The 12,084-nt window shown below is 32.7% G+C and overlaps 2 protein-coding genes across 2 annotated transcripts; both read right to left on the bottom strand.

Annotated features, from left to right (window-relative positions):
- Positions 1-2,028: 2,028 nt before the first annotated feature.
- On the bottom strand, positions 2,029-3,174 carry LOC114724372 (isoflavone-7-O-methyltransferase 9-like). Its single transcript, XM_028910711.1, has 2 exons — positions 2,956-3,174; positions 2,029-2,370 (listed from the first exon to the last, which is right to left on the bottom strand). The coding sequence occupies exons 1-2, from the start codon at positions 3,172-3,174 to the stop codon at positions 2,029-2,031; spliced, it is 561 nt and encodes a 186-aa protein (XP_028766544.1).
- Positions 3,175-3,186: 12 nt separating this feature from the next.
- Positions 3,187-3,723, bottom strand: LOC114724371 (trans-resveratrol di-O-methyltransferase-like). Its single transcript, XM_028910710.1, has one exon. It carries the CDS (start codon positions 3,721-3,723, stop codon positions 3,187-3,189), a length of 537 nt encoding a protein of 178 aa, XP_028766543.1.
- Positions 3,724-12,084: the final 8,361 nt, after the last annotated feature.

Raw genomic sequence — 12,084 nt, 5'->3', positions numbered from 1 at the left:
CGGCGAAAGGTCGCGATTCTATATAATCGCTGAAGGGTTCAGATGTGCGAAAATTGGAAAATCTGAAGGAGGAGAGAGAAGCTCTGCTAGGGTTTCGTGGAGGAGGCTTGAGAAAGGCATTTCTAAGGATCCATTACCTCAAGTAAGTGATTTTAACCTCTAATCTTCTTTCTTTCTTGAAATTCCATGGAATTTATGAGGATTTTTGGTGGAACCCTAGGATTTTCTAGGTTGTGATGGAATTGAGGTTTTTGACCGATTGTTTTGAGTTTAATTGATTGCATTGGGTTAGTTTAAGTATTTAATCGGTGTAGTTTTCTTAGATTTAAAGAATCTTGAATTTTGGAGTTAGGGTTTATGAAATTGGATGATTTGGGATTGAGGATGATAATGTAGAGATTGATTTTTGAGTTTTGTGAATTGGGTTATGTTAAGGAGGGTTAATTGGATGTTTAATCGGTTTAGATTTGTTGTTGGGACCTTAATTGCTCAAATGGGTTGTTGGAGGTTGAATTCCTATAGTGGGCCCTTGAGGTTTGAACTATAATTGATGCTTGGAAGGAGACTTGATGTTTTAATAGACTTTGAGGACTTTGGAGTGTTGTTTTGATAGTTATACCCCTTGAGTTGGGTAGAGTTTTGATGGGAGATAGGAATTTTGTGTCCCCAAGTGTTGTTTTGGCCACATTATTAGTTTGAATGCTAATATATGTTGGTTGTGTGTTTGTGTGCTTGTGTAGACCGGTTGTGAGTCTTGGTGGTGCACGGGGCCACTTTGTTGATTGTTATTCCTTGCTCAGGCGAGAGGTAACCACTTTCCAATCCTTAGTACTTGCTTCTGTGGTATTGTGAGTAGATCTGTGTTTTGTGCTCCAAATAGTAATTGTGTTCGAACTATATGTTGTATATAAAAATGGAAAACCGTCTTGTGGGGTTTGGATTTATGATGAATGAAATTGTGGAATTGTGAAAGATATGCCACCGAATGAGATTAATTGTGAAATGATTATTACTCTTGATTATGATTTGAGCATGATGCATTAATTGGGAAATTTGGTGAGAGTTTGATAGTTACTACCACGTGGTAAGGCCTCCATTAATGCATGATGGTTGGCTCTTTTACGTCCCCCATAGTGAGGGATAGGCCTTCGGGCTCATTACGTCCCCCAGAGTGAGGGATAGGCCTTTATGGCTCCTTACGTCCCCCATAGTGAGGGATAGGCCGGGTTCGGCTCCTGAAAATCCCCCAAAGTGAGGGATTTGGTTGATGGGATTGCATCATTGCACTTGCATAAATTGTTGTGGCTATCATTATGTATTATTTGTGAACTGCCCCACTTGACACCTCGCGAGCACCTATTTGTAGTACCTAGTATTGGAAAGGCTGGTTACTGGGACTTTGTCTCACCCCGTGGTTTACAATATTTTCAGGTGAAGGTTCTAGGCGTGCACCTTCGGGAAGAGACGCAGAGGCTTGAGCTGGGTTAGCTTTAGGCCTCTAGCATTTGTATATGTATGAGTAGTAGTTATATTGCCACATTTAGGACCGCTTTTTGGTATCTTTGATTTCCCGGCCTTGTTGTAAACTGAATAGAATGTATCTCCCTATTTTGGTTGGCCGGAGGCCATTGCTATTGTTTTATGGAATTGTTTTACTTGGTGGAAAACCAATTGAATGGGCTGATTTTTGGGTGTATGTTGTTACCCGGGCCAGAGGCTCGGAGGCCCAGTGAATATGAATGGATTATTTTAGCTGCGTGCAACGTTTTACGGGTTGACCCGAGTTTGAAAGTTAATTTCTAAAAATATGAAATTTTCCTTCTACTATGGTAGCTTGTTTTAACAATCTTCCTTTTCTACCATAGTAGTGGTGTTATGATGAGATTATAATGTATTGAGGTTAGGGGTTTTACAATGTGCGAGCCTATGCATGGCATTATTATTACAGAAGTACGTAGCAGAAAACATACAATTTTAAAATACTAATTAAATTTCATCCTAGAAATTTCGTCAAACCACAGATAATGGTTAGGGATAAGCCTCAATGATTGACCTAAAACTAAAAAGAGGAGTAATCTTATGATGTTTGAAGCCTGCAGAGACAAGAAGTTTGTTCCATTCTTTCTCAGTTCTCTCTTTTCCATTGAGAGTACTCATCATCAAAATGTCAAACAAGAGTTTCACTTGTGCCATGTCATTGTCATCTTCCTTTTCCTTTAGCACTGCGTCAATGATGATCACTTTTCCTCCTTCTTCATCTTTCTTTGAAATTGCCTCCTTACATTGGTTCAATATCTTTATGGAACTTTCATCATCCCAGTTGTGTAATATCCAGTGCACAACATCAACAACAGGTAATGTTACATCCCTCTGTTCGGTGATTAAATTAAATATTAGTCAATATAAAGCATTATTATTAATATGAAATCTAAAATCTATAGCAATTATATATATAAGAAGAGAATTTATTAAAAATCTGATTTGCATAACTTTATACCTATGTTTGCTCTGATCTGACCGGTTTGGGACTCAATATATCTTTTGAAAATGGGTTGGGATAAAAACGAATTTAAGAAATTGCAGAATTTTACACCTATGTGTTATGACTTGGTAGATTATGGGGTGTTTGGATTAGCTTTTTCTTTTCTTTTCTTTTCTTTTTTTAGTAAAGTTTGGATTAACTTTTTGAAAATGATTTTACAGACTTGGAACTAAATATATGAGAGAAGTTTTATTTCAACTTACGTGAAAACACTTTTTTAAGTGCTTTTGAGCGTTTTCAAATAATTTATCTTTGAAAATGGTTGCGTTGATATCAGAAAGAATTTAAGAAACTAGTTAGTAAAATTTTACAACTATATGGTCTAATATGACCAATTCGATTTACATTAGTTTGGAAAAGGGTTATTTAAAAAAGGAAGAGAATTGAAGAAAACAACTTGCTTTCAACAAAACAGCATCAGCAGAAGGGATGGATTCAAACATGCTGCCACCAACATAGCTCAAGTTATGGCTTCCTGAAGAGTTTTCAACAATTTGTGGAAGATCAAACACTATGCACTTCAAATTAGGATATCTCTCAGAGATTATCCTACGAGTGGTTCCTGTGCCACCTCCAACATCAACCAGGGTTTCAAGTCCATTGAAGATTGACTTGCAATCTCTAAGTGCCATGTTCATCATCTGTCAATCACTAGCCATTCCCTCATTAAAAGACTTCATATATTGATGATCATGTTCGAGCAGATCCCAAAACCCTAACCCAAAGGCACTCTCAACTATCGTCTTCTCCTCCCCTTTAAACCACCTTCCCAGAAAATCAAACGAAGCCATGAGACCAGTGTCGAGACACCCTAACACCATTGGTGCTAGGTTAGGTTCCAAGCCATTGATGAGTAGTTTAGAAGATGGAGTGAGAGAATATGCCTCTTTTTCTTCTTCTTCCTCCTCGTTCACCTTGGTTTGTGCTAAGAAACCATTGTGCACCAGTAAGCGAACAAGCCTCTCAATAGAGGCAGTTTTAGTTGGATGAACTTCAAGTTTGGAGGCTAATTGAGGAATAGTAAGGGGTTGGCCATGGCTATGGATTATGTCTGGAATTCTTAGCTGAACAGCACACTTAAGAATTGCACCATTAATGTGGCTGAAAATGTGTTTATACAAGTGAGCTTGAGCTTCAAAGGACTCACTTGCTGGGTTGGCTTGAATTGAACCCTTAACCATGCAATGATTTTTTTGGGTAATGAGCTCTTCTAAATCTGTATGCTCAGCTAGTAGTTGGGGCTTGAAATAACTTACTTGGATGTTGTTTCAATAACATAAAGAGTACCCTACTTATATAGAGCAGATTGATCAAGAAAATTCAAATAAATAATTGAGTAAGAATGTTTCTTCGTGTGTTTGCGGAATTTATTTCTTGCTCGGTTCATCACTGTTCTTTTTCAGTATCTTTTTCTTACTAGCTTTAATTTGCTGCACATTCTTGACTCCTAGTTTCTATGTCCCCACTATAGATGGCTCCAGAGAGTGAGATGATTGTGCTTTTGTATTGCTTTTATCATACTTTTAAGGAATAATACCATTATCAGTCCTTTTATCGAATTTTAGTTTTAACACCTATACTTTCATCGAATTTTAGTTTTGCATTGTTGTAGTTTCATTTCATTGAATTTTAGCTTGAATTCAAATGTTAGAAAATAAAATCTAATTTCCAACATTTGAATACATGATATGTTTTCTCACTTTCAATTTGAAATGGTGCAATCATTTTTATCCAATATAACTAAAATAACTCTATTTCAGCTATGCGCAATATATGTTTAATTATGTGCAAATGACTTTCATATTGAAAGCATTTACACAAAGTTAGAGATATGTTGTATACAATTGAAAAAAGTTAAACCCATTAAAAATGATTGCATTAAGGTCCTCTAGACCAAAAAAAATTTGCCAAATGGAAAATTTCACAATTTTCCCTAAAAAGGGAAATTTTTACTTTTTAATGAGTTTTGGTTCTACTACACCATCTACTTTTATTGAATTTTGGTTTTAGTCCCTATGAGTTTTAGCTTTAATCCTTATATTTTTAATAAGTTTTAGTTTTGATCCTATGCATAATGACATCAATTAAAGTTAATACCGTTAAACTTAAATCAAGTTCCTATAAAACTATAGGAACTAATGTTTTGGATGAAAGAAATTTTAGGGAGAAGAAACCACAATTTGAAACTACTGGAATCAAAATCAAAATTTGATTAAGCTGTAAAGATCAACGTATTAACCCTACTTCTAATTTGTTAATTCTCTAACATAGTACTTAAATCCTTTGATATATGAACAACTTATGCTTACTATTTTTTAATGTAATTATTAATCATCAGTTTTTAAATTATTGACCATACCTTTTTTATTTTACGTTGCCACATTTTGAAAATATACTCCATCTATTTCAAAATATGAGAAGTCTTCTAGAAGAAAATTTTAATCCAAAATGTAAGAAATTAACAGGACATTTAACGACGATCTTCTACTTTTACCCCTTGTTAAAGGGGAGAGGGTTTTAGATACAAGAGAGAGAGAACAAAGGTGATATATAGATAATAAAAGCATGTTGAAAAAAGCAATTTTATTATATTTTCCTATAACATTTTCTAATAAGGGGTAAAATAGGTAAATTTTATCAATTTAAGATATATTTAATGACTTAGCTAACATTTTTTGGTGGGTGTGAATATTAGTTAGGAATATCTTATATTTTGGATTGGAGGGAGTATTTTCAATAAAATTTAAATGATGTTCGTTTATAATGAGATGGTAGAACTTATTGTGTTAAAAAAGATCCTAGAGCGCCCACTTAAAGATAAGATATAAGAGGATTATAGATAAGTCGGTCATTATCAATATAAAGTTGTACAATTTGTAACAAGTCATAGTATCTTCAAGCGACGATGAATAATGTAATTGACCTCTAACTTTGTTGAATATATTAAAAGGTATGTCTAATTATAAGAAAATATTAATTTACTATTATATAAATGGTACGAGTAGTATCCTAGTTTAATACTCCTCCGGTCCTTAATATAGGACCCAATTGCTGAGTTGGTTTTGGTCCTAAATATAAGACCCATTTCTCATATTTATCAATTTTCTCTGAATTACCCCTATGGATACTCCTTCAACCATAATTAAGTAGAAGAGGAAGATAGGGTATTAAGAAAGATGATTATGGTATTTTAGGAAAAACGTGTCACATTTCTTATAATTAACTAACTTACCTAACTTCCTTAATCTAATCAAATTAGTTAAATGGGTCTTATATTAAGGACCGGAGGAGTACTACATTTGGTCCTCAATGTAAAAGTTAGAAAAAACTAATTTACAAGTATTAAAAAAATTAGTTGAGTTAGTTATTTATAATAAATGGGTATTATTTTTTTCAAAATACTGTGTTGTTAACATGTACAATAATTATAGAGATTATCTGAGTGCCAAATGAATAAATATGAGAGAAAAAATAATATAAATTGAAGACTTGTATTTGAATCATGTAACATCCCACTCTATATACCTTTATGAAAGCAGATTTAAAAACTATGGTTGAGAGTTTACACTAAAAAGGTGGTATTTTTAAAACCTTTTTATCTACTTTGACTCAAAACTTATAACTTTAAACTTTGAAAGTTTTATATGATATAATAAGACATGAAATCGTACTACCGTGATCTAATAGCAACAACAATTTATCAAAGCTGTACAGATGTTTCTACAGAAAACTCTACTTTCCTGTTTCAGCTCTAATAAATCATACTTGGTAAATCCTAAACCATTCATACTATAGAAAGGTCATTAATATATGCATATATGTATGCTAAGTACCCAGTCATGCTAAGTTACCCCCAAAACGCTACTCCTTATAGAGGTACATACATCCCATAAGTGGAAATTACATAACCTCACAAAATGAAATATAAGCATAACAAAAGGAAGGGGAAAACAAACACAAAAACATTCCAGATTAATTAACTAACTAAACACTAAGCTCTTCTTTCCTTCCAACTTAGCTAAGCTTCCACCAGCTCCTCTTTTCCTTTGGATGAACTGGGCCCTATAGTTAAATAGAAAGGAGGGGTGAGATTCAAAGAATCCCAGTAGCAGTAATCATATTTCATATATTATGCATGGTATAAAACTGAGCATGCAAAATAAGCCATGGAAAACAACGCCTTACAAAATAACTGAACTGAGTAACTAACTGAGGCATATTCGCTGTTATTTAACTGAATCTCATATAACTGTTGCGCATAACTGAGTAACTGAATAACTAAGCAGCTGCTAACTGATTAACTGAATAACTGTGCAGCTGTTATCTGATTAACTGAATAACTGTGTAGCTGCTATTTGATTAACTGGATAACTGTGCAGCTATTAAATGTGCATATACTGGACAGCGAAATGCATGCACATGGCCATGGCAATTTACATGTTCTCATGCTTAGCTATAGCATTATGGCACAAACAGACATGCAACCAAAGCAAAACATATAAAATAATGATGAAAGCTACCTTCCGCCTGCTCTCCTGTGCGAGTACCTTGCTCTTGGTTTCTTCTTAGTAAGCTAGGACGCCAATTAAATTCTAACATTTCAAGTACATATATAGGATGAGTTAAAATTGGGATTCTGGTTAACCCATAACTAGCTAAATCTTTTTATAACCCCTGCTCAGGTGTACTCTCTTCTCTTAAGGTAGCTGGTCATTTTGGCCCAAAATTTACACTTCATCTACGTATTTCTAAAAGTTTCTAACACTTCCCCTTTCTTATGTTTCTCTTAACTTCTTATTCTATTATGATTTAGCTAAGACAATACGATTTAACTTAGTTATTAACTCTTCATGCTTCTTAAATAATTGCTTAGCATACAGGAACACAAAACAACAAACTTAAATCATCATTCAAATACTCTTCGATCATAAATAGCTATATAGAACATTAACTTGACATTTAGAGATATTTAAAAGGAAATTCAAATTAGTTCCTCAGGTCTAATTCACTCTTATACATTTCACAAACATGGATGGTTTCATCAATCATTTCGGTTTCCTTTATTATCTGTTTTGAACATTTAATCTCACTCACATAGCTAAGAATAACAGTTTAACATCTAAACATATAATTCAGCAACTATACTTGAGCATTTGTTTAACACTATATATCAGCAACTTTATCTTTATAATACCAAACAGCAACTTCTGTTGGATCTTTAGCTCTAAGCCTTTTACTCTCTTCATTATATTAAGCCTTTAATAATTCACACACTGTCATTCTTAATAAAACAGTGACCGTTTTATGTCCTTAACCTTTAAATTACAAAACATGAGATTGTAGGAGTAACATAATCAATTCTCACGCAGCAATCGTGACTACTACTCTTAATAGAATTGAGAATTCCTTACTTTCAGTTATCACATATCACTCTAACCATTATAAATAGCGGGTAGCATTTATCATTGGTAATAGCTACAACAAGTTTATATCAATTTCCAACATTCAAATTCAATGAGCAAGTATCGGCACATCCATTATGTCACATTCATACAACTTTATAATCATCTCATTCAAGTACGTTGCGCATTTCTCATTCATCAAGTATTTTCCAGATTATTCAGCAAACTTTTCCAAATTTAATATCATTCTTCAAATTGCCAATTAGTCATATGTTTTAGTTTTCTAAATGTTAGTTCTTTCATGAACAGCACCCATTTTAATATCTTCAAACACACAAAGCTGTCATTATCATCTACCAGCAGCATATTTAACAATCTGAATACTCATCTAATATTTCAGGTATTATATAGAAATTTATCACCACTTTTCTTGCTTCAATTACAAACTCAAAACATTAGAATAGTTCAAATGTCCACAGATATAATAATCCAATTTGAAACACGAATCAGCAAAATTCACATCAATAGCATTCTCAACATATTTCAACTTCCAAAACAGCAATTAACAAGTTCAAATCAATTTTCAGCATCCATCTCATCCAGCAACAATAATAAAACACGCATATATTTATATATATACATATATAGCTTAGTTATTTGAGCTTCAATAATTTAGTTTGGCCTCATGACAGCATCCTTGTTAAATCTGAATTATCATCCTCATTTACTAGCTATCATCATTTTCACTTAGCTTGATTATCATCCAACAGTCTCACCGGTTCCCTTAAGAAATCTAGCAGCATTTTAATAGTTTAAACCACTGTTGTAATATCAATAATAGCAGCATTTTGAAAGTTATATCAAAATACTCCAGCTTCACGTATCCAGATCACACAACCATACACATATATAGTTCTTATTCCTACGCTTCCTTGAATTGAAGGTGATGGCGCGCACATAGACAGCAACAAAGACAGTACATTCTGCTATATTTTCAACTTTCAAAGTACTTACATATATAATATATATACATGTACACACCGATTCAGAAAGTGGCAAGTTGCAACACAGACATGTATACCAGTTTAAATTCACATGCAATCTGAGAGCATAGATGAGCCCAGATTTCAATCAGTAATCCTTCAAAGTATTCAATAATGCAATTTCAGTTTCAGCAACTTGGACACCGCAGAAGATCAAATAGGGGTGTCCTTGCTATGGCTAAATACCAAAACAGATTTAAAAACACAAAGCTTCAATCTTGGCAATATGACCCAGAATTTGAATGACATCTACCATCAGTGTTCAAATCTTTTCTTAAGTTTACTCGGTAAATTATTTTCCTTTAGTTTTAATCGCCTCTAATGCCCCCAAAACATCACCTAGAATCCCATGGCCCTCTCCCAACTCAGACCACTCTAATCAAAGAAATCAAGGACGGGAAGAGGCTGAACGGCTTACCTTGATTAGACTCTAGTGTTGCATGTGGAATTCGGCCACTCTTCTCTCCTCCGCTGCACACTTTGATCTCTCTCTCTCTCGTTCTTAATCTCTCAATCGGCCTCCCACTGTCTCTCAGACTCTCACTCCAATATACACCATCAAGCTTATTGGATACGATTCTTGTCTGACAAAAAGAAGGGAAGCGTGTTGAAGGAAATCTGATGCAAGGAAACAGGTGTTTGAAGGTAGTGAAAAGGAGGCAGAGAACGTGACACGGAGGTAAAAATTTGGGAATGACCATCGAGGGGAAAGACACGTATAATTGGGGAAAAAGGCAAAAATTTATTTAATTTTTATTTTCACAAGATAACTTATCTTAATTCTCCCCTTTTCTAAATTTTTACTCTAATCTTAAATAGTTTTTAAAATTGATCTTCAGCATTTTGTAGGAGTTTTCTTTCTTTTTAGCTTCTTTGCTCACTAAATAACTTTTCTAAATTTTGGAGGCTGAAAATTAACCTATAACTATTTTTTTTTATTTCTCAGGAAAATAAGCCTTTTATTTAGGAAAATAGATTTTAAATTATCTCTACCCTTTTATTCATCCATAAACACATTTATCTCCCAAAATAGTCATCTATAATTCTTTTCTTAGTTATTTTAGGTCACTATATATTTTTAATAATTATTCCTTCTTTATTTTCCTATATTTCTTACTCAATAGTAGACTTCATAGAATAATTATTTTCCTGAGGCCTTAACTAAATATTTATGCCTCTCAAACATCTTATAAATTTGTAGCTACAAAATTTGGGATATTACAAATCAAATTAAATCTATAATTATTTCTTATATTAAGGACTAGAAGTAATATATTAATAAGTAATTATAAGAAAACCAAAAAAATCAGGCCTACAAAAAAGAAATTAAAGAAGAACAAAAAGGAAAATGTTTAATTTTCAGCGTCTTTCTTGCAGTAGGAAACCAATGGTTCGTGGGGTAAAAAGAACAAAAACAAAAATCTAGACGCAGGGAGCGGGAAGAAACCTAGAAATTTCAAATGGGCATGTGTGGGTATTAATCAAATCCGTTAACCTAATGAACATGGTCAACAGATAATGACTGAATATTTTTCAATCCTTATACTTTGACTAACATAATGTTGAATAAAAGGACATTTCCATTCAAATTTCTGGAATTCCAATGTTGTATTAATTGAATGCAGACGTTTTCTATTCACATGAAAATGGTTGGCATATTTTCTAGCGATCTATGCAAATTAAACCCAAGGTAAGCTGTATATATTAATGGTTTCAAAATAGTATAACTTGTCATAGATTTCTTTTTTTTAAAAAAAAAAAAAAGGCGAATGACATTGATGATGATTAGAATATTAAAATTTTCAATTTTTTGGTAGTTATTAATGCATACCAATTCAACTAACTCGTTACGGATCAAATTCTTTTATTTAATTTTCATTCACATGAACTGGAGTTCAACTATATTTTAATGACAGGTTTACTTTATTCAAATTTAAACCTTTATAGTATAAGAATATTGTTGGCAGGTAAATTATGAAAATGTGGAAATTTCTAGAGAATTCGTACAGGACCACGGGGTTCATGTTTCCTTGAAAAGCACTTCGGAATGTTGAACCCTGTGAAGTTTGCTTAACTAAAAATATTATGGTCATTTTTCTCACGTCACTAATTTGTTGTCAGGCTCTTGCTCAGTAATTGGCCCCACCTTTTTTTTTTTTTACCAGAATTGGCCCCACCTACTTGCTAGGCTGTTGAAATATTATTTCCATGAATGACAAAAAAAAACAAAAAGAAAACCGGTCGAAATATGAGAATTGTATATAGGGACCAGTTTAAAAAAATTATCATCAAAATCCATGCTAATGTAATGTTTTCATGGGTCCTAATTTGTAATCTTTTTATTTTAATGTCTTCTTTTGCCATTTTTCCTAAAAATTAAGGTGATTGATATACTAAAAATAATATTAAGGTACTTGATGGGCTATCAACAATATTAAAATACTTGATGTGCATGAAAAATAAAATCAAGATGCTAGATACATCTTCAGCTTTATATTTAATTGTTATGACTCATGACACTAGGACCATGTTGTTTTATTTTTCCGTTTAAAATATTGTTAACAAACCAAATTGATACTTTGAATTATTTTGGATAGTTTGTTGTTGGATTGGTGTCACTACGGCAAAGTCCCTAAGCTCTTGTGAGATTTGGTTGATTGAGTTGCAAGTCTACATGCCGTTGAATGAGGGTGTTACAAAAAACATGCTTAGGATTTAATCATTTAATATAATTTCTTTATATATTGAAAGATGAGTCATTGATGTTAAAAATCAGACAACGGTTTTATTTTAAATATTTTTCAATTTGCAAATTTTTAATTAAAAATTAATATGTGAATATTTAATTGCAAATTACGTTGTTTAAATTCATTGAGTCAATAATTTTTATTAACCAGACAAACAGTGTTAATATTTTTTTCACCACCAAATAGTGTTAACATTAAATGATTAAAAATACACCTTACAAATTAAAGAAACTAAATTAAAACTTGATATAAATTTAAAAGACCAAACATATACATTAATTTATTACCCATAAACTTATTATTATTGTAATAAAATTTAATAGATTATTTTATGCCGAAACTGAAAAAAA

Source organism: Neltuma alba, unplaced genomic scaffold (assembly GCF_004799145.2).
Source record: "Neltuma alba isolate B1F8T4 unplaced genomic scaffold, ASM479914v2 tig00012185_pilon, whole genome shotgun sequence".
Classification (NCBI taxonomy): domain Eukaryota; kingdom Viridiplantae; phylum Streptophyta; class Magnoliopsida; order Fabales; family Fabaceae; genus Neltuma; species Neltuma alba.
The sequence above is the reverse complement of the archived record's forward strand: the minus strand, read 5'-3'. Positions and strand labels throughout refer to the sequence as shown.